General features: G+C 40.7%; 1 protein-coding gene across 3 annotated transcripts in view; it reads right to left on the bottom strand.

Annotated features, from left to right (window-relative positions):
* The window catches only part of LOC139749621 (protein SCAI), a 108,875-nt gene that overhangs the window by 75,872 nt on the left and 9,684 nt on the right, over positions 1–23,319 (bottom strand). For all 3 annotated transcript variants that reach the window (XM_071663755.1, XM_071663754.1, XM_071663756.1), the window contains exons 2-5: positions 22,036–22,218; positions 15,513–15,623; positions 11,991–12,087; positions 6,133–6,290 (exon numbers count right to left, since the gene is read on the bottom strand). In XM_071663755.1, the coding sequence (XP_071519856.1) occupies positions 6,133–6,290; positions 11,991–12,087; positions 15,513–15,623; positions 22,036–22,218 (549 nt within the window). The remainder of the gene's footprint in view (positions 1–6,132; positions 6,291–11,990; positions 12,088–15,512; positions 15,624–22,035; positions 22,219–23,319) is intronic.

Genomic DNA, 23,319 nt, shown 5'->3' on the forward strand with positions numbered 1-23,319 from the left:
TGCTACATATATATCCATTTGTTTTTCTAAATATTTCTCACATACATTCTTCAAAGCAAACACCTGATCCACACATCCTTTATCCCTTCTAAAACTACATGCTCTTCCCCAATCTGAAGCTCTGTACATGCCTTTACCCTCCCATATAATTTCCCAGGAATATTCAAAAACTTATACCACTGTAATTTGAACACTCACCTTTATCCCCTTTGTCTTTGTACAATGGCACTATGCAAGCATTCTGCAAATCCTCAGGCACTTCATCACGAATCATACACACAGTGGATATCCTTACCAACCAGTCAACAACACAGTCACCACCTCTTTTAATAAATTCCACTGCAATATCAATCAAACCCGCCGCCTTGCTGGCTTTCATCTTTCGCTAGACTTTCACCTCCTCTTCTCTGTTTACCAGACCATTCTCCCTGACCCTCTCACTTCGCACACCATCCCACCCAAAACACCCAATATCTGCCACTCTATCATCTAACACATTCAACAAACCTTCAAAATACTCACTTCATCTCATTCTCACTTTACCACTACTTGTTATTACCTCTCCATTAGCCCCCTTCACCAATGTTCCCATTTGTTCTCTTGTCTTACACACTTTATTTACCTCCTTCCAAAACATTTTTTATTTTTCCTAAAATCTAATGATACTCACTCACCCCAACTCTCATTTGCCCTCTTTTTCACCTCTTGCACCTTTCTCTTGACCTCCTGCCTCTTTCTTTTATACATCTCCCAATCATTCGCACTACTTCCCTGCAAAAATCATCTAGTCCCCTCTCTCTTCTCTTTCACTAACAATCTTACTTCTTCACCCCACCACTCACTACCTTTTCTAATCTGCCCACCTCCCACCTTTCTCATGCCACAGGCATCTTTTGTGCAAGGTTAGGTTAGGTTAGGTTACGTTAGCTTCCCTAAATACATCCAATTCCTCCCCCACTCCCCTTGTCATTTGCTTTCACCTTTTTCCATTCTGCAAGCAATCTCTCCTGGTACTTCCTCATACAAGTCTACTTTCCAAGCTCACTTACTCTCACCACTCTCTTCACCCCAACATTCTCTCTTCTTTTCTGAAAACCTCTACAAATCTTCACCTGCGCCTCCACAAGATAATGATCAGACATCCCTCCAGTTGCCCCTCTCAGCACATTAACATCCAAAAGTCTCTCTTTCACTCGCCTATCAATTAACACATAATCCAATACTGCTCTCTGGCCATCTCTCCTAATTTTTTTATATTTATTTCTATTATACTTTGTCGCTGTCTCCTGCGTTTGCGAGGTAGCGCAAGGAAACAGACGAAAGAAATGGCCCAACCCCCCCCCCATACACATGTATATACATACGTCCACACACGCAAATATACATACCTACACAGCTTTCCATGGTTTACCCCAGACGCTTCACATGCCTTGATTCAATCCACTGACAGCACGTCAACCCCGGTATACCACATCGCTCCAATTCACTCTATTCCTTGCCCTCCTTTCACCCTCCTGCATGTTCAGGCCCCGATCACACAAAATCTTTTTCACTCCATCTTTCCACCTCCAATTTGGTCTCCCTCTTCTCCTCGTTCCCTCCACCTCCGACACATATATCCTCTTGGTCAATCTTTCCTCACTCATTCTCTCCATGTGCCCAAACCACTTCAAAACACCCTCTTCTGCTCTCTCAACCACGCTCTTTTTATTTCCACACATCTCTCTTACCCTTATGTTACTCACTCAATCAAACCACCTCACACCACACATTGTCCTCAAACATCTCATTTCCAGCACATCCATCCTCCTGCGCACACCTCTATCCATAGCCCATGCCTCGCAACCATACAACATTGTTGGAACCACTATTCCTTCAAACATAACCATTTTTGCTTTCCGAGATAATGTTCTCGACTTCCACACATTCTTCAAGGCCCCCAGAATTTTCGCCCCCTCCCCCACCCTATGATCCACTTCTGCTTCCATGGTTCCATCCGCTGCCAGATCCACTCCCAGATATCTAAAACACTTCACTTCCTCCAGTTTTTCTCTATTCAAACTCACCTCCCAATTGACTTGACCCTCAACCCTACTGTACCTAATAACCTTGCTCTTATTCACATTTACTCTTAACTTTCTTCTTCTACACACTTTACCAAACTCAGTCACCAGCTTCTGTAGTTTCTCACATGAATCAGCCACCAGCGCTGTATCATCAGCGAACAACAACTGACTCACTTCCCAAGCTCTCTCATCCCCAACAGACTTCATACTTGCCCCTCTTTCCAAAACTCTTGCATTTACCTCCCTAACAACCCCATCCATAAACAAATTAAACGTATAATATGTATATCTCTCTTTTCAAACCAGGTATTCCCAATCAACAGTCCTTTTTCAGCACACAAATCTACAAGCTCTTCACCATTTCCATTTACAACACTGAACACCCTATGTACACCAATTATACCCTTCAACTGCCACATTACTCACCTTTGCATTCAAAGCACCCATCAATATAACCAAGTCTCCTGCATCAAAGCTGCTAACACACTCACTCGGCTGCTCCCCAAACACTTGCCTCTCATGACCAGGTGCATAGGCAGCAATAATCACCCATCTCTCCATCCACTTTCAGTTTTACCCATATCACTCTATCACATACTCCCACAACTCCTGCTTCAGGAGTAGTGCTACTCCTCCCTTGGCTCTTGTCCTCTCACCAACCCCTGACTTTACTCCCAAGACATTCCCAAACCACCTTGAGCTTCGTTTCACTCATGCCAAAATATCTAGGTTCCTTTCCTCAAACATACTACCTATCTCTCCTTTTTTTTTCATCCTGGTTACATCCACACACATTTAGACACTCCAATCTGAGCCTTCAAGGAGGATGAGCACTCCCCATATGACTCCTTCCGTTCCCTTTTTAGAAAGTTAAAATACATGGATGGGAGGGTTTCTAGCCCCCTGCTCCCATCCCCTTATTCTTTCATAAATGCCCACACACACACATATACATACCAACACATACATACATATACATACACATATACAGACATATATACCCATGTACATTTTCATACTTTCTTGCCTTCATCCATTCCTGTTGCTACCTTGCCACACAGGAGATAGCGTAGCTATCCCCTGCTTCAGCAAGGAAGCGCCAGGGAAACAGAAAAAAAAAAAAGCCCCATTCATTCACACTCAGTCTCTAGGTGTCATGTGCAATGCACCGAAATCACAGCTCCCTATCCACATCCAGGCCCCACAAACCTTTCCATGGTTTCCCCCAGATGCTTCACATGCCCTGGTTCAGTCCGTTGACAGCATGTCGAACCCAGTATATCACTTCCTTCCAATTCACTCTATTCCTTGCATGCCTCTCACCCTCTTGTATGTTCAGGCTCCATCCTTCCAACTCAAATTCAGTCTCCCACTTCTTGTTCCTTTCACCTCTAACACATATATCCTCTTTGTCAATCTTTCCTCACTCATCCTCTCCATACATCCAAAGAGTTGCTTTGTCTTCAGCATAGCGTTTAAACATAAGCCTCCCTTTCTGGTGATGCTCAGTTAGGAGCTCTTTGTCAGTGGGACTCAGTGGTGAATGTTTGCCTTGTGGAGGCAGTTGCTTTCACTGGTTGTGAGAAATATATGACAATGACAGCACCCTCAACATCTCAGTTTACAGTAAAATATATAAATGCTAAATTCATCATACTTTCATACTTTTTAAGTTCATAGGTGTTTCAGGGCAAAACATGGAGAAAATTAACTAATGCATACTCATTTTACATGTTATCAATCATACACAAATGAACCCACACTGTCCTCCAACCCTCCCACACACCTAGTTTAGGTTGACATAAGGGCAGTGTAGATGGTTGGGTTGGAGGGCAGTGTGGGTTTATCTATTCATAACTGATAATAGATAAAACCATACAGCATAAGTCAATATGACATGTTTCATGGTTAACCAGTGTTGAGGGTCTTGCCATTGTTAGGTATTTCCTGCAACCACTAAAAATAACATGGACAGGCATCAGAGTTTGATAACACAACAAGGTCACACGGTTGGCACACCATCTTGCCAGCTGCAGACAGCACTTTAGTCACAGCAGCAAAGGCAAATTCACTAACAAATGCTGCAGCACATTTGCAACACCCTGCGCCTGGAGGGGCATGAACATAGACAGTAAGGTGCTGCCATGAGGCATAAACACACCACTGAGTTTTAGTGGCTAAGGAGCTCCTCACCGAGTGTCACTGGGAAGGAAGGCTTGAATTTGCACACCAGTACGCTGGGTCTGGGGAGGAGCTTTAGTTGTGAGTGATTTTCATGGACGAGAAAAATCTCAATTGTGCACCTCATGGCAAGCTACACTGCTGAAGATAAAACAACACTCTTAAGTTACTTTCACTTTTTCGTGTCTCTCATACTGTTTGGCAAAATGTGAATTTATGCAATGAGAGGTTTTTTTCAGCAGCAAAGTAGTGCCAGAAATACAGGAAAAAAGGCCTCACTTCTTGCATCCATTCTCTAGCTATCATATGTAATACACAGAAAACACATCCCCTATCCCAAACTAGGCCCAACAGTCCTTTCTGTGATTTCCCCTGGATGTTTCATATGCCCTTAATCAATCCAATGACTGCTCATTGCTCCTACTGCACATCACAATGCTCCAATTCACTCTATCCTGAGCACACCATTCATCCTTCTGCATGTTTAAGCTTGTTATTTTCACTTTCTCATGTCTTTCGTATTCTTTGGCAAAACAAGAATTTATGCAACAGAGTTCAGTATATTCAGTTTATTCAACCCATAAAATTAGACTAATGTCATTTCTTTTCCCTGTCACAGGTTTGACAAACAAAACACACATGAAAAGGCAAGGTCTGGTTTCCAGACTCTGAATGTGTGGGGATGGACACATCTCCATGGTATGGGGGAAGTGGTCCAGGTAGAGGGCCATTTTAATGCACTCAAATATGTGGTCAATCAGAGGGAAGTGGACTGGACAGGTTATTAAATAATACTCAAAAATGCAAAGTAAATTTCTGTACTCTCCTTGTTTGCATTACACATGAATATAAGGGAAAATCTAATGGAAAATGAATTTTTTTTTAGAGAGGTCTACAAAGAAAGCAATACTAGATATAATATTAATGCGTTTAACCAAAGGTCTATACTCCCCAGCTTTGCTTATATGTACACAGATAATGATATACAAAATTCAAGTCATACTAAATGTTTTAAACCATGTTACAACACAGGGTTGGTTGGCTTTTGTGCATGGAGGCATTTGTGTGTGTGTGTATGTATGTGTGTGTGTGTGTGTGTGTGTGTGTGTGTGTGTGTGTGTGTGTGTGTGTGTGTGTGTGTGTGTGTGTGTGTGTGCAATTAGCTATTTGTCCAATATGGGGAGTAAGTTTTATACTCAAGGGGCCCTGTCTCTTGAACACTTTGTACTATCATACAACATGTGTGTGTGTGTGTGTGTGTGTGTGTGTGTGTCTACAATTATCTACTGTCCAATATGGGGAATAAGTTTTATAGTCATGGGGCCTTATCTCTTGACTACTCTGTACTATCATACAACATGTGTGTGTGTGTGTGTGTGTGTGTGTGTGTGTGTGTGGTGAAGTGACACCTCTGTAAACCAACCCTATTGCCTAAGGATATGTTGAAACTAATACATACCCAAGAAACCTTTGTGTTTACTTTATAACCTCAACCCAAAGTGTCAGATTCTATTTTATGTATCATGCATCAGCTGGGTAATTAAATTTATACAATGATCTCAGTGTGACAAACTAATAGTGAGACCTGCTAGCTGCTCCCACACTGCCCTCCCTTCTACCCAACTACAAAACTAACCACAGTAACCAGGCTCGAACAACTAACCACGTTTGGAAATTTCAACTCCACTCACACAGTGTGTTTACCCAACCAAGCTGTCCCACAGAAGTCTGTCCACAAAGGAAAACAATATGCAAGTAAAATATGCAGTGAGCACTATGAAATAGCCCTGCCTCATGGACTCTCTCTCTCTCTCTCTCTCTCTCTCTCTCTCTCTCTCTCTCTCTCTCTCTCTCTCTCACACATAAAGTATCCTGTTTTGCTTACCTATGAGAAAGCACAATGGTGTTTGAGTCCATATCTAAGACATTGATGGTGTTATCAGCATCAATGAAGGACTTGATTTCAGCTAGCACAAGTGACCACTCCAGCTGGTCCTCTGGTTCATATGTAGTCGTGTATTCATCTATCTGTTTACTTAGTTCCTGCCATTATACAAATAATACATTAGATGAAAATGTTACACTGCTCTACACAACATTTTTGTATCTAAAACTAAAGAGACAAATTTCTTATTTTTCTTGTCAATCTTGACCAGTAATTATAAGTAAACAGAAAAAATTAATATCAAGGAAGGCAGAGAACAGTTTATGAAGCTGTACAATCTATGGTGTAAAAATGGAACACATGAAACAATTGAACGAAACACATATCTCATTACAATACAAAGTTTTATCATGCTGGATAACACTGTTTCATTAAGTTCTGTTTAATCTTTTTCCCTCTGAGGTGTTGAATCACACAGCCATAATCTCCAGTCATGTGAAACACACAAGATAACCACAAGCTGTTATTGGGTTTTTACACTAATTCTGAAATGGTGAAAAATACCAAGCTCAGGGCAAACAATGCAAATGTAGTTGAGGATGGTGTGATGATAATACTTGATATATCAATGAAGGGAACAAATGCTGTGTGGGTGGAGGAAATCTGAGTGTTGCAAGCACTGCAACTTTTTTGGACCACAAGAAGGTGCAGGTCAAAGGTAACATATGAAGGCAAATTTGGAACATTCAATTATCATAAGTTCTGAACCCAGCAAAATCTCAACAATAACCTGTGGTAATTTCTCGATCTGTCCCTTGGGAAAGGATCAGCTATTCTGAACCACTGCTCCCCAATGCTTGCTCTGAAGGGTAAGGCTTACTTCATAAGCTCAAATCCTGCAAAACCCTAAACTACACTATAGAAAGTACAAGAGAGTAAAGAAGGAAAGGAAGAAATTAGGTTTTCTAAACAAACTCCTTTGTAAGAAGAAACAGCTTTTTAAGAATTCAAAACTATTTTTCTTTATACTGGGATCAACCAGGGAACAGTGAAAATAAGAACCATGATCAATGAATACTGGTAGAAAACTCTTGAACTTAAAGCTGATATACATGTGACACACTGTATGTAAAGATGCGGTGCCTGGCAGACTCTAAAGTACAAAAACAGGGAAAGTCTTGCATATCCAGACTTTGGTAAAAGTAGACAAAAGTGCTAGTCGAACTCCATAGCCTTCTAAGACAAATATCCTCCAGAGAGGTTACACATATAAGCTTGAGAGGAGATCACCTTTATGACATCATAGAACTGAAATGATGATACAGACTGGGACTTTACAATGAGATGTCTAATATATACAGCAATGTTTCTTACCAGATGAGGAAGTTTGAAGGAGAGAGAAAATGATGATTTTCACAATAGTTAATCATGAAATCCATAACAGCTTTCATGATGCCTATTAGACAAAGAATATGATGAATGCCCCATTCCTTCCAAATGAAAATACTGAAGTTTTTGTCAATAAACTTGCTCTTTCATTCTTTGCAAGAAATCTGTGATTAGGAAGAATCCTTATCAAAATCCAGATCTTTATAAAATGAGGAGGTTCCTCAAGGATAACAGTGGAGGAGTCTCATTCTCTCTAGGTTCTTGTACTACAAGGACAAGAAGCAGGGACTTAAGGAATAAGGGACCAGCAGGAAAGTGAGTAAGAAGGTAATGGACTGCAAATATCTAGAGCACTCCTAGGATCCTAGGAGCTCAATGCTGTCGAAGAAAAAAAAATATACACTAGTTTGTCAGTTTGGGAATTCTACAATGAATTCTATGCCCATCTAAAAGGCACTTAAATGTTTGCTGGAACAGAGAAGAAAGGATGTGAAGACACATGCCTTCTTAAAAGGTGATTTCATTCTGGGCTTCTTGCTACAAACTCTTGGAAGACCCTCCAAATGGACTGATATGAGTGTGCTGTAAAAGGTTTGGTACACAACAAACATGAGATTTCCTTAATATCATACATGAGAAAAGATATTCTCCTCATGTAATACCAAGGACTAAACATTTAGACTTGTTGTGATCATCAGGTGTAATTGTTAGTGAAGCAAAATTGGGGCTGGATTAAGGAAATAGCAAAGGAGAGGGAGCCGAGACATGTTCTTATTTGGTGTTCTGCCTGTTGGCAGATCCAGTTCATTTAATGTGATTCTTGATACTGACAAGAGTCAAACAATGAGGAGGTTATACAATGTCTTCACTGCAGCCTTAACTAACTAGAAAGAGGTGACTCCCTTGATTGCCTCTTAAGGTCATCTGCTAGTAACAGTAGTTCTATGAATCAATGCTGTTGCCTAAGAGGACTGATGGCAGATGCGGTCTAGAAGATACCAATGTTCTTCCATGAAGCACCTTTACTGGGTCAGAATCCTGTTCTAGGACATGTCCAATAATGATGTGGCAAAATATATGGTTCTGGAGCAAGACTGGATATAGACCATGTCAAAATGATGCTCAGAAAGCCACTGCAGAGGGATTTAGATGTTGGAAGAAAGATAAAACAAGGAAAAATTCATCATAATACACGTAGATTGGATTTCTGGGCTCTTAACTCAACCAGAGCTGATTCTGGTAGGGGAGCACTAAGGTTACAAAGAAATATAAGCTTGAAGCTGATGAACTACAAGGAATGAGTGAAATTCTCCATATTCAGGAACAGAATTGACGCAGCATCAAATCTCCATCATGGGAACAGGTACAAGAACTGTCAAACTTTAAATGCTTTGTCAGTGCATGCTAGTTTTGACAATAAAAATAGTGACCTATGATATAAAACTGGTGATGTATGGCTAAATCTGGTTTATGGACTTGTAAATGATGGTCAGATACAACAGTTGGTGATGCTCAAAAGAGTTCACATGAACTATAAAATCAGCTGTGTGCAGCAATGAATGTTGGGCAACTTGTCAGTTCTATCACTGTGGAAAGAGCAATCTCACTCTCCTTTACACTGGTGTGGTTGGAGAGAGAAAATATCTACTCTGTTGAGGAGTGGTAGACCTTGCAGCTGGATGAATCACAGAGATCCCTTTGATGCAAGGGCTGTAGACAGAATAATAGTCATATGGGTCACTTTTGCAGAACTCAGTGTAGTGCAGTTCTTCAGTGCACAACTTATGGGTGGCAAATGCCATTCAGGCCACTCCATAAAGTGGATCCAGTAACAAATATGTGGAAGCACAAATAAAAAAAAAGCAAGAAAAAACTCTTCCTGTACCATCCATATCAAAATCAATAAGAATATGATACTCAAGAGAAGGAAATATGAACAAAAAGGAAAGGGACAATACAAAATAAAAATTGGTTGAGATGAAGGAAACATGACCTTTTATAAGGCAATATACTGAAGTAAAATATGAACCCATATAAAATATACCCATCCCCAGCAGCTGAAAGTACACAAACTGATGGAGGAATGGAAGCTGTAAATATATGCTGATACTGTTAGGTGTAGAAATGGTTCAGAGTGAGAATGACAAAGAAAGGAAACAAAGTAATAAGCTGCTAAGCAAGTAAATTATCTATGGCAAGAAGTGCTTCAAAGTAGGAGCTGTTAGGGAAAGAAATGGTCTAAAGCATGGCTAAACCATAAGACATGGGAATAGTTGAAAGGGACATCACAAGGTTAGGAAATTATCTGAAGTAGAAATGGTCAGACACATCTATAGCTTGCACCACTTAGCGAAGGAACAATCCCACAGATAACTGCTGGGTAACAATATGGTTGAAAATTAAAACTTTTAAGCAAAAGAAGGGTCAGGAGCATAAACTCCACGGCAAGAGAACTAAATATATCTTGAATATGCCTCACAAGGTGCAAACACAACAAAGATCTATTTCAAAATGATGAACGAGCAAAAACATACCGATCTCCTAAAACTATCTGCATTAATCATTTTGCTCATAATCTTCAATTTATTATTTGTTACCATATTTTCATAATCAAAACACTTTAACATATTAAGTTTCAAGCTAACACTCAAACTTTATTACCATAATTAATTCTCTTAAAGAGGTACCTCTCAAGCATGAACTTATTTCTTGGTTTTTTCCTACGTTTTATTCTAGAATTAACATCACTTCTTCATATACTGTTTTGAACTGGTTTCCAAACAGGAACACACACTCATTTCTGTTATTTTCAATATCATGATATCATAAATATTTTTTTTTCTATTCTTTCAAACTATTCGTCATTTCCCGCATTAGCAAGGTAGCGTTAAAAACAGAGGACTGGGCCTCTGAGGGAATATCCTCACCTGGCCTCATTCTCTGTTCCTTCTTTTGGAAAATAAAAAAAAAAAAAACGAGAGGGGAGGATTTCCAGCCCCCCACTCCCTCCCCTTTTAGTCGCCTTCTACGACACGCAGGGAATACGTGGGAAGTATTCTTTCTCCCCTATCCCCAGATATATATATATATTATTTTATTTATTATTTAATTTGCTTTGTCGCTGTCTCCCGTGTTAGCGAGGTAGCGCAAGGAAACAGACGAAAGAATGGCCATAAACATACACATGTATTTACATACACGTTCACACACGCAAATATACATACCTATACATCTCAACGTATACATATATATATATATACACACACAGACATATACATATATACACATGCACATAATTCATACTGTCTGCCCTTATTCATTCCCATCACCACCCTGCCACACATGAAATAACAACCCCCTACCCCACACATGCGTGAGGTAGCACTAGGAAAAGACAAAAAAGGCCACATTCGTTCACATTCAGTCTCTAGCTGTCATGTATAATGCATCGAAACCACAGCTCCCTTTCCACATCCAGGCCCCACACAACTTTCCATGGTGTACCCCAGACGCTCCACATGCCCTCGTTCAATCGATTTACAGCACGTTGACCCCGGTATACCACATCGTTCCAATTCACTCTATTCCTTGCATGCCTTTCACCCTCCTGCACGTTCAGGCCCCGATCACTCAAAATCTTTTTCACTCCATCTTTCCACCTCCAATTTGGTCTTCCACTTCTTGTTCCCTCCACCTTTGACACATATATCCTCTTGGTCAATCTTTCCTCACTCATTCTCTCCAAGTGGCCAAACCATTTCAAAACACCCTCTTCTGCTCTCTCAACCACTCTTTTTACTACCACACATCTCTCTTACCCTATTATTACTTACACGATCAAACCACCTCACACCACATATTGTCCTCAAACATCTCATTTCCAATACATCCACCCTCCTCCGCACAACTCTATCTATAGCCCACGCCTCGCAACCATATAACATTGTTGGAACCATTATTCCTTCAAACATACCCATTTTTGCTTTCCAAGATAATGTTCTCAACTTCCACACATTCTTCAATGCTCCCAGAACTTTCGCCCCCTCCCCCATCATCAGTACAGTGAAAGGGTACATTAAGGAAGCTAATGTGTAGGAGAGACAGACTCTTGATGGAGAAACCTCCAAAACTATTAAGATTGTCGTGCACAAAAGATATCTTGCATTTGTCACTCATTTGTATAGCATGAGAAAGCTTACTGAATGTACATAGACAGATATATAATAACAAACTGCTTTCTGTGTGTCTACACAACTGTGCTATGGAAGCATGAGGGTTTAGATTAACTTATGTTTCTCCTGTGAAAGCCTGGCCATCATAGGCAGGATCCATGCCAAGCTCCTAAGGCTTTATCTTCATTCAGGAATCCAGCCAAGATATGTATTCATTAAAATTCTATGACTTCCTATTCTTATTACAGTGCCCATTTCCAGAAGAGAACATACCCAAATAAAATGGCACATACATACTCTGACTAGATCACGGACTAGCTTCATTCTCTTCAGTAGTAAACACACCACAATAAACCGAGCGTAGTATCGAAGCTTCTTCACCATTAAATCTGACCTGTAACAAAAAAATTCTAGCATTATAGATGAACTTTCAGGGTCCTGAAAACAGAAACAAGATAATCTAAAATAAGTATCCTTGTAGATTTTTTTTTTTTTTTTTTTTTTTTATACTTTGTCGCTGTCTCCCGCGTTTGCGAGGTAGCGCAAGGAAACAGACGAAAGAAATGGCCCAACCCCCCCCCATACACATGTACATACACACGTCCACACACGCAAATATACATACCTACACAGCTTTCCATGGTTTACCCCAGACGCTTCACATGCCTTGATTCAATCCACTGACAGCACGTCAACCCCTGTATACCACATCGCTCCAATTCACTCTATTCCTTGCCCTCCTTTCATCCTCCTGCATGTTCAGGCCCCGATCACACAAAATCTTTTTCACTCCATCTTTCCACCTCCAATTTGGTCTCCCTCTTCTCCTCGTTCCCTCCACCTCCGACACATATATCCTCTTGGTCAATCTTTCCTCACTCATTCTCTCCATGTGCCCAAACCATTTCAAAACACCCTCTTCTGCTCTCTCAACCACGCTCTTTTTATTTCCACACATCTCTCTTACCCTTACGTTACTTACTCGATCAAACCACCTCACACCACACATTTTCCTCAAACATCTCATTTCCAGCACATCCATCCTCCTGCGCACATCTCTATCCATAGCCCACGCCTCGCAACCATACAACATTGTTGGAACCACTATTCCTTCAAACATACCCATTTTTGCTTTCCGAGATAATGTTCTCGACTTCCACACATTTTTCAAGGCTCCCAAAATTTTCGCCCCCTCCCCCACCCTATGATCCACTTCCGCTTCCATGGTTCCATCCGCTGACAGATCCACTCCCAGATATCTAAAACACTTCACTTCCTCCAGTTTTTCTCCATTCAAACTCACCTCCCAATTGACTTGACCCTCAACCCTACTGTACCTAATAACCTTGCTCTTATTCACATTTACTCTTAACTTTCTTCTTTCACACACTTTAGCAAACTCAGTCACCAGCTTCTGCAGTTTCTCACATGAATCAGCCACCAGCGCTGTATCATCAGCGAACAACAACTGACTCACTTCCCAAGCTCTCTCATCCCCAACAGACTTCATACTTGCCCCTCTTTCCAGGACTCTTGCATTTACCTCCCTAACAACCCCATCCTTGTAGATACAATTAGTATTTTTTTCATACATACTTGTCACTTCCCACACGAGCAAGATTGTGTCAAGGGCAGATGACAGAGCCTTAGCGGGAAAAATCCTCGCATGGTTTCTTGCTCTATTCCTTCTTTTAGAAAGTATTACAAGAATGGAGATTTTCCAGCCATCTGCTCCCACCCCTCTTTGTTGCCTTCTATGACATGCATGTGAATGTGTGGACAGTGTTCTTTTTCCCCTATCCCCATGGATAGCTAACAGCATTTGTTAAGATGTTTTTCACCCATATCCATGTGCCTCTCAAAAAATGGGTAACTGCATCAGACATGATAATGGAAGGAATCATACTTATGAAAGTCTGATCACCATGACTACTATAAGAGCCTGTACTGTACATTTACCTGTACTGACTATGTTTTATCACATCATGCATATTCATGGGCAAGAAAGGACACTAAGTCCACCAACTCATATTTTGTGCATATCACTCAACCAGTCTGATTCATAAATAGCTTCATAATCACATGTCACAAGAATGCAAATTACTACATAAACCACTCTCATTGTCATTCAAGGAAAACATCTTCAGCCAAAGAGATGTCAGAATGCACTGTATTGCCTGATATATCACACGATAAGACTATCAGCAAAGTCAAGTCAGAAGGACATATATTACTTTACTTGTTGTATAATAAGAAAGTGTGGGCAAAAACACAAAAGAATGATTGTACTGCCTCATGATGAAACACTGTACAGGCAATAACATGTCAGCATGAACTTTACCTCATGACACTTCATAGGTCTCTCCATACTGTTATACCTTTTGCTAGTTGGATATATACAAAAGGACTGATACAGACTTTCTTATAAAACACTGAAACAGATGACCAATAAACGTTTCATTCTTCTGGACAATGCCATCACTCTGATGAAGGCATAAATTTTCACTTTGAAAACAAAATTGTGGGCCTTAAGCTGTTGTTAGTACTTTCTGGCATTTATTGAGTGATCCATGCTGAAATCACTAAAAGCAACAGTGAAAAATGTAATATCCACAAAACACTGTCATTACACAGCATGTACTGTACCGCTTGACACTTCAAAGAAGACACTGTCCAGGTAAAGCATATCAGTCTATACTGTGCTGTCTAACATTAGTCTCTCCTCCACACCTTTATGTTATTCACTAGGCAAGTACATTTCACAGAGAACTCCTTTTGATTCTTTCAAGAAAAACATTGAGAAAAATAATCAATAAACCATGTTTCCTTATAAGCCATTGTTATCAATCAGCAAATATCTAACAGTTACTCTAAATGCATGAAGATGTGGGTCTAACCTGATATCAGTACTTAATGATACGTGTTGTATCTTCAATATTTGCATATTCTATCTTTCTTCCATGTTTGCTTTTTCCTACATAGTAAGGTGGCATCAGGAACAGATGACTGAGCCTTAAAGGAAAAATCCCTGCATGATTCCTTCCTCCGATTCAGCTTTTGGAAAGTAGGACAGGAAGGGAAGCTTTCTAGCCCCCCATTCAGACTCCACTTAGTCACCTTTTAAGTCACACAGGAGATAAATGGGCAGTATTCTTCCTCCCTATACTTATGGACAGTATAAGTACAGCCGGATGCTAAGACCCCAATGACAGATCATTGACAAATAATGTTTCTTTGTGGGCTATTGTCATCAGTCAGAAAAAAAGCACAGAAACGTTCATACCAAACTTCAGCAAGGTGGGTTTAGTTCTGACTTTAGCCCATCAGCAAGAAAACTTATTACAAGTATTGTTCACAACTGTCAGAATGATTTGACTAGCATGGTATTATCTGTATAAACACAGAAGGCATATATGTATTCACAAGAACAAGAAGCTAACTAATGAAGAAGGCAAACTTATTCACATACAGCTTAGCCTTGACTACAGCAAAGCCTAACTTCAGGAACTCAATGTAAATAGGAGACTATTGGCATAAAAAGCAGAGAAGGAAAACACTGCAGTGTGACCTACATAGCAGTGTTGTTGAACAGTTTTGTCATAGTGCCTTGCAGGATACATTAGTTACACTTCTTGTGTGCATTAAATATGACTGACTCTTCTTTCATACACTTGCCAATCTCACTGATGTCACCCATGTGATTTTGACAGCTTTACAAAACTACAAGGATGAAGAGTAAGATAGAGACTTTTTCAAAAAGATACTATTGAGGTTTCTTTGTCATACAAGAAATGATTGTCATTAACTGGTAGCACTTACATTTGTACTGAGCGATCATCTTTGCTGGTTCTACTATAATATGCCCGACCTCTGATGGCTGCATAGAAAGAAAATGCTTCATTCAAGTAGTTTGTCTCACTTGTCCTCAAGCTGTGAAAAAAAATAAATGAAAATCAATAACTCTATTCAGTAGATAGTAAACATTACTATCAAGACTCCATGTGGTTAAGCACTAAACTTTCTCACTTGAGGCTTTCTGTACCAACTTTTTCTTTTGACCAATGATAAAGCAGCATAAAAATAGGATAAAATGGTGGTCACAAAGACATATGATGGTATGAGTTGGGTGAACCCCTGGGTGTAGCAAGGCTAATTACATATAAATCGCAGCTTTTTTTTCATGCAAATCTTATCATTGAAGCATCCAGGGAAGAAATAGATTACTAATTCTGTAACCAACAAATCTGTTACTAAGAGGGTCATTCACGAAAAATGAAGGATAGCAGAGTGGATTGCTCCCCTATACTATTCTCTGGTTATCTTAGCAAATGACAAAAGCTGAACTTGTCACATGACATGACATACAATAATACGTAGACATTAACATTGTTCAAGAGCCATTGCATGATTTGAAAAAATAGTTGCTGATGTGACAACTTCAAAATTTGAGTTATGTACAGTAAAATCTCTGTAACCCAAAATGCCTGGGGAATCAGTCATTTTGTATCTTTAAAAAATCTGTTATTTGGGTTTATAACATATACCAAATAATTCACAAGTTGTAATACACACATAAAAAAATTTGTTATTTGGGTTTATTGAATACATTAAATAATTTAGAAGTTGTAATGCACTCATCCCTCACTTTATGTAGGGATCAAGTTCTAAAAAATCTAGCAGGAAGAGATATAAGATACTTGGTGATCTAAGAAACTTGATTTAAATGACTACAGACACATTCAAAAGATGAGCAGACTCTATGGTCCGTAAGCAAGACAAGTGATGGGATGAGAGAAGGCAGTCACAAGAAACACTGTTCATCAACATACAAGACAAAAGGTGAATCCAATGTGCTAGCCCTACCAGCACAAAAACCACAGCATCCTATCCACATCTAGGCCCCACAGACCATTCTTGGTTTACCCCAGGCCCTTCATATGCCCAGGTTCAGTCCACTGACAGCACAATGACACCATTATCCTACATCATTCCAATTCACTCTATCCCTTGCATGCCTTTCACCCTCCTGCATGTTCAGTCCCTGATCGCTCAAAATCTTTTTTACTCCATCCTTCAATCTCCAATTTGTTCTCCCAGTTCTCCCTGTTCTTTTCACTTCTGACAGATACATCCTTTTTATAAACCTTTCCTCACTCATTCTCTCCAAATATCAAAACCATTTCAGCACTTCCACTTCATCGCTCCCAACCACACTTATTTTTACCATCACACTTTTCTCTTACCCTTTCGTACTTACTTGATCAAACTACCTCATCACATATTGTCCTCATATATGTGTGAAAGAAGAAAGTTAAGAGTAAATGTGAATAAGAGCAAGGTTATTAGGTACAGTAGAGTTTAGGGTTAAGTCAATTGGGAGGTAAGTTTGAATGGAGAAAAACTGGAGGAAGTAAAGTGTTTTAAATATCTGGGAGTGGATCTGGCAGCGGATGGAACCATGGCAGCGGAAGTGAATCATAGTGACAAAGAGGATATATGTGTCAGAGGTGGAGGGAATGAGGAGAAGTGGGAGACCAAATTGGAGACCAAATCTTTGGAGTGAAAAAGATTTTGAGAGATCGGGGCCTGAACATGCAGGAAGGTGAAAGGCGTGCAAGGAATATAGTGAATTGGAACGATGTGCTATACCGGGGTCGATGTGCTGTCAATGGATTGAACCAGGGCATGTGAAGCGCCTGGGGTAAACCATGGAAAGTTTTGTGGGGCCTGGATGTGGAAAGGAAGCTGTGGTTTCGGTGCTTTATACATGACAGCTAGACTAAGTGTGAATGAATGTGGCCTTTGTTGTCTTTTCCTAGCGCTACTTCATGCACATGCGGGGGGAGGGGGTTGTTATTCCATGTGTGGCGGGGTGGCAATGGAAATAAATAAGGGCAGACAGTATGAATTGTGTACATGTGTATATATGTATATGTCTGTGTGTGTATATATATGTGTACATTGAGATGTATAGGTATGTATATTTGCGTGTGTGGACGTGTATGTATATACATGTGTATGTGGGTGGGTTGGGCCATTCTTTCGTCTCTTTCCTTGCGCTACCTCGCTAATGCGGGAGACAGCGCCAAAGCATAATAAATCAATAAATATATATATTCATTTATTCATTTATTTATTTATTTATATATAAATATATATATATATATATATATATATATATATATATATATATATATATATATATATATATATATATATATATATAAAGAAGGCGACTAAAAGGTAAGGGAGCGGGGGGCTGGAAATCCTCCCTTCTCATTTTTTTTTTAATTTTCCAAAAGAAGGAACAGAGAAGGGGGCCAGGTGAGGATATTCCCTCAAAGGCCCAGTCCTCTGTTCTTAATGCTACCTCACTGATGCGGGAAATGGCAAATAGTATGAAAGAAAAAGAAAATATATATATATATATATATATATATATATATATATTTTTTTTTTTTTTTTATACTTTGTCGCTGTCTCCCGCGTTTGCAAGGTAGCGCAAGGAAACAGACGAAAGAAATGGCCCAACCCCCCCCATACACATGTACATACACACGTCCACACACGGAAATATACATACCTACACAGCTTTCCATGGTTTACCCCGGACGCTTCACATGCCTTGATTCAATCCACTGACAGCACGTCAACCCCTGTATACCACATCGCTCCAATTCACTCTATTCCTTGCCCTCCTTTCACCCTCCTGCATGTTCAGGCCCCGATCACACAAAATCCTTTTCACTCCATCTTTCCACCTCCAATTTGGTCTCCCTCTTCTCCTCGTTCCCTCCACCTCCGACACATATATCCTCTTGGTCAATCTTTCCTCACTCATTCTCTCCATGTGCCCAAACCATTTCAAAACACCCTGGGGATAGGGGAGAAAGAATACTTCCCACGTATTCCCTGCGTGTCGTAGAAGGCGACTAAAAGGGGAGGGAGCGGGGGGCTGGAAATCCTCCCCTCTTATTTTTTTTTAATTTTCCAAAAGAAGGAATAGAGAAGGGGGCCAGGTGAGGTATTCCCTTAAAGGCGCAGTTCTCTGTTCTTAACGCTACCTCGCTAACGCGGGAAATGGCGAATAGTTTGAATGAAAGAATGAAGATCTATATATATATATATATATATAGTCGAGAACATTATCTCGGAAAGCAAAAATGGGTATGTTTGAGGGAATAGTGGTTCCAACAATGTTGTATGGTTGCGAGGCGTGGGCTATGGATAGAGATGTGCGCAGGAGGATGGATGTGCTGGAAATGAGATGTATGAGGACAATGTGTGGTGTGAGGTGGTTTGATCGAGTAAGTAACGTAAGGGTAAGAGAGATGTGTGGAAATAAAAAGAGCGTGGTTGAGAGAGCAGAAGAGGGTGTTTTGAAATGGTTTGGGCACATGGAGAGAATGAGTAAGGAGAGATTGACCAAGAGGATATATGTGTCGGAGGTGGAGGGAACGAGGAGAAGAGGGAGACCAAATTGGAGGTGGAAAGATGGAGTGAAAAAGATTTTGTGTGATCGGGGCCTGAACATGCAGGAGGGTGAAAGGAGGGCAAGAAATAGAGTGAATTGGAGTCATGTGGTATACAGGGGTTGACGTGCTGTCAGTGGATTGAAGCAAGGCATGTGAAGCATATATATAATGGAAATGGTGAAGAGCTTGTAGATTTATGTGCTGAAAAAGGACTGGTGATTGGGAATACCAGGTTTAAAAAGCGAGATATACATAAGTATACGTATGTTAGTAGGAGAGATGGCCAGAGAGCGTTATTGGATTATGTGTTAATTGACAGGCGCGTGAAAGAGAGACTTTTGGATGTTAATGTGCTGAGAGGTGCAACTGGAGGGATGTCTGATCATTATCTTGTGGAGGCTAAGGTGAAGATTTGTATGGGTTTTCAGAAAAGAAGAGTGAATGTTGGGGTGAAGAGGGTGGTGAGAGTAAGTGAGCTTGGGAAGGAGACTTGTGTGAGGAAGTACCAGGAGAGACTGAGTACAGAATGGAAAAAGGTGAGAACAATGGAAGTAAGGGGAGTGGGGGAGGAATGGGATGTATTTAGGGAATCAGTGATGGATTGCGCAAAAGATGCTTGTGGCATGAGAAGAGTGGGAGGTGGGTTGATTAGAAAGGGTAGTAAGTGGTGGGATGAAGAAGTAAGATTATTAGTGAAAGAGAAGAGAGAGGCATTTGGATGATTTTTGCAGGGAAAAAATGCAATTGAGTGGAAGATGTATAAAAGAAAGAGACAGGAGGTCAAGAGAAAGGTGCAAGAGGTGAAAAAGAGGGCAAATGAGAGTTGGGGTGAGAGAGTATCATTAAATTTTAGGGAGAATAAAAAGATGTTCTGGAAGGAGGTAAATAAAGTGCGTAAGACAAGGGAGCAAATGGGAACTTCAGTGAAGGGCGCAAATGGGGAGGTGATAACAAGTAGTGGCGATGTGAGAAGGAGATGGAGTGAGTATTTTGAAGGTTTGTTGAATGTGTTTGATGATAGAGTGGCAGATATAGGGTGTTTTGGTCGAGGTGGTGTGCAAAGTGAGAGGGTTAGGGAAAATGATTTGGTAAACAGAGAAAAGGTAGTAAAAGCTTTGCGGATGATGAAAGCCGGCAAGGCAGCAGGTTTGGATGGTATTGCAGTGGAATTTATCAAAAAAGGGGGTGACTGTATTATTGACTGGTTGGTAAGGTTGTTTAATGTATGTATGACTCATGGTGAGGTGCCTGAGGATTGGCGGAATGCGTGCATAGTGCCATTGTACAAAGGCAAAGGGGATAAGAGTGAGTGCTCAAATTACAGAGGTATAAGTTTGTTGAGTATTCCTGGTAAATTATATGGGAGGGTATTGATTGAGAGGGTGAAGGCATGTACAGAGCATCAGATTGGGGAAGAGCAGTGTGGTTTGAGAAGTAGTAGAGGATGTGTGGATCAGGTGTTTGCTTTGAAGAATGTATGTGAGAAACACTTAGAAAAGCAATTGGATTTGTATGTAGCATTTATGGATCTGGAGAAGGCATATGATAGAGTTGATAGAGATGCTCTGTGGAAGGTATTAAGAATATATGGTGTGGGAGGCAAGTTGTTAGAAGCAGTGAAAAGTTTTTATCGAGGATGTAAGGCATGTGTACGTGTAGGAAGAGAGGAAAGTGATTGGTTCTCAGTGAATGTAGGTTTGCGGCAGGGGTGTGTGATGTCTCCATGGTTGTTTAATTTGTTTATGGATGGGGTTGTTAGGGAGGTGAATGCAAGAGTTTTGGAAAGAGGGGCAAGTATGAAGTCTGTTGGGGATGAGAGAGCTTGGGAAGTGAGTCAGTTGTTGTTCGCTGATGATACAGCGCTGGTGGCTGATTCATGTGAGAAACTGCAGAAGCTGGTGACTGAGTTTGCTAAAGTGTGTGAAAGAAGAAAGTTAAGAGTAAATGTGAATAAGAGCAAGGTTATTAGGTACAGTAGGGTTGAGGGTCAAGTCAATTGGGAGGCAAGTTTGAATGGAGAAAAACTGGAGGAAGTAAAGTGTTTTAGATATCTGGGAGTGGATCTGGCAGCGGATGGAACCATGGAAGCGGAAGTGAATCATAGGGTGGGGGAGGGGGCGAAAATTATGGGAGCCTTGAAGAATGTGTGGAAGTCGAGAACATCATCTCGGAAAGCAAAAATGGGTATGGTTGAAGGAATAGTGGTTCCAACAGTGTTGTATGGTTGCGAGGCGTGGGCTATGGATAGAGTTGTGCGCAGGAGGGTGGATGTGCTGGAAATGAGATGTTTGAGGACAATGTGTGGTGTGAGGTGGTTTGATTGAGTAAGTAACATAAGGGTAAGAGAGATGTGTGGAAATAAAAAGAGCGTGGTTGAGAGAGAGCAGAAGAGGGTGTTTTGAAATGGTTTGGGCACATGGAGAGAATGAGTGAGGAAAGATTGACCAAGAGGATATATGTGTCGGAGGTGGAGGGAACGAGGAGAAGTGGGAGACCAAATTGGAGGTGGAAAGATGGAGTGAAAAAGATTTTGCGTGATCGGGGCCTGAACATGCAGGAGGGTGAAAGGAGGGCAAGGAATAGAGTGAACTGGATCGATGTGGTATACCGGGGTTGACGTGCTGCCAGTGGATTGAATCAGGGCATGTGAAGCGTCTGGGGTAAACCATGGAAAGCTGTGTAGGTATGTATATTTGCGTGTGTGGACGTGTATGTATATACATGTGTATGGGGGTGGGTTGGGCCATTTCTTTTGTCTGTTTCCTTGTGCTACCTCGCAAACGCGGGAGACAGCAAAAAAAAAAAAAACACACATATCAATAATGATTATCATTTCTTTACTGATTGAGCACTTGACATCCACTTACTAATAATGGTAGTAAAGCTGACCAATCTTGGATGCAATCTCCCCAATCTGCCAACGTTTTAGTCCAAACTTTGAATCAAGAATTTGTCTGTGCTGCTGCTGAAACTTCCAAAGCTTGGTGTATATATCAAAAGTGCGCCCAAAATATGCTTGCCACTGTTTGTGGCCATACTGAGGCAAGTCTCTGAAAAATGACATGAAAGACTGAGAGCATGAATGAGGAAACATAAAGCAATATTCAATATAAACCTCATTTTTAACCTACAAAAGTTTACATACTACTGCTCATCAAACAACTAAAAATGTACAGGACCAGAGGCATACATCAGAGACACTACTTTCTCTTTTCTTTTTCTTTCTTTCATACTATTCGCCATTTCCCGCATTAGCGAGGTTGCGTTAAGAACAAAGGACTGGACCTTTGAGGGAATATCCTCAAATGGCCCCCTTCTCTGTCCTTTCTTTTGGAAAATTAAAAAAAAAAAAAAAAAAACGAGAGGGGAGGATTTCCAGCCCCCCGCTCCCTTCCCTTTTAGTTGCCTTCTACGACACGCAGGGAATACGTGGGAAGTATTCTTTCTCCCCTATCCCCAGGGATATATTTTTTTTTTCTTTTTTTCCCTCTTTCTGCCCCGTCACCGCTTTCTCAAGAAGATATTTTACAACATGACTGAATTAAGAGGATATCTTCCTATTTCACATAAAAAAAGATATCTATATTTTCATTTATTATACTTAGTCACTGTCTCCCGCATTAGCGAGGTAGCGTAAGAAAACAGACGAAACAATGGCCCAACCTACCCACATACACATGTATATACATAAACGCCCACACATGCACATATACGTACCTATACGCTTCAACGTATACACACATATACATACACAGACTTTTTTTTTTTTTTTTTTGCTTTGTCGCTGTCTCCCGCGTTTGCGAGGTAGCGCAAGGAAACAGACGAAAGAAATGGCCCAACCCACCCCCATATACATGTATATACATACGTCCACACACGCAAATATACATACCTACACAGCTTTCCATGGTTTACCCCAGACGCTTCACATGCATTGATTCAATCCACTGACAGCACGTCAACCCCGGTATACCACATCGCTCCAATTCACTCTATTCCTTGCCCTCCTTTCACCCTCCTGCATGTTCAGGCCCCGATCACACAAAATCCTTTTCACTCCATCTTTCCACCTCCAATTTGGTCTCCCTCTTCTCCTCGTTCCCTCCACCTCCGACACATATATCCTCTTGGTCAATCTTTCCTCACTCATT

The sequence above is a fragment of the Panulirus ornatus genome, chromosome 7, assembly GCF_036320965.1.
Source record: "Panulirus ornatus isolate Po-2019 chromosome 7, ASM3632096v1, whole genome shotgun sequence".
Lineage (NCBI taxonomy): Eukaryota > Metazoa > Arthropoda > Malacostraca > Decapoda > Palinuridae > Panulirus > Panulirus ornatus.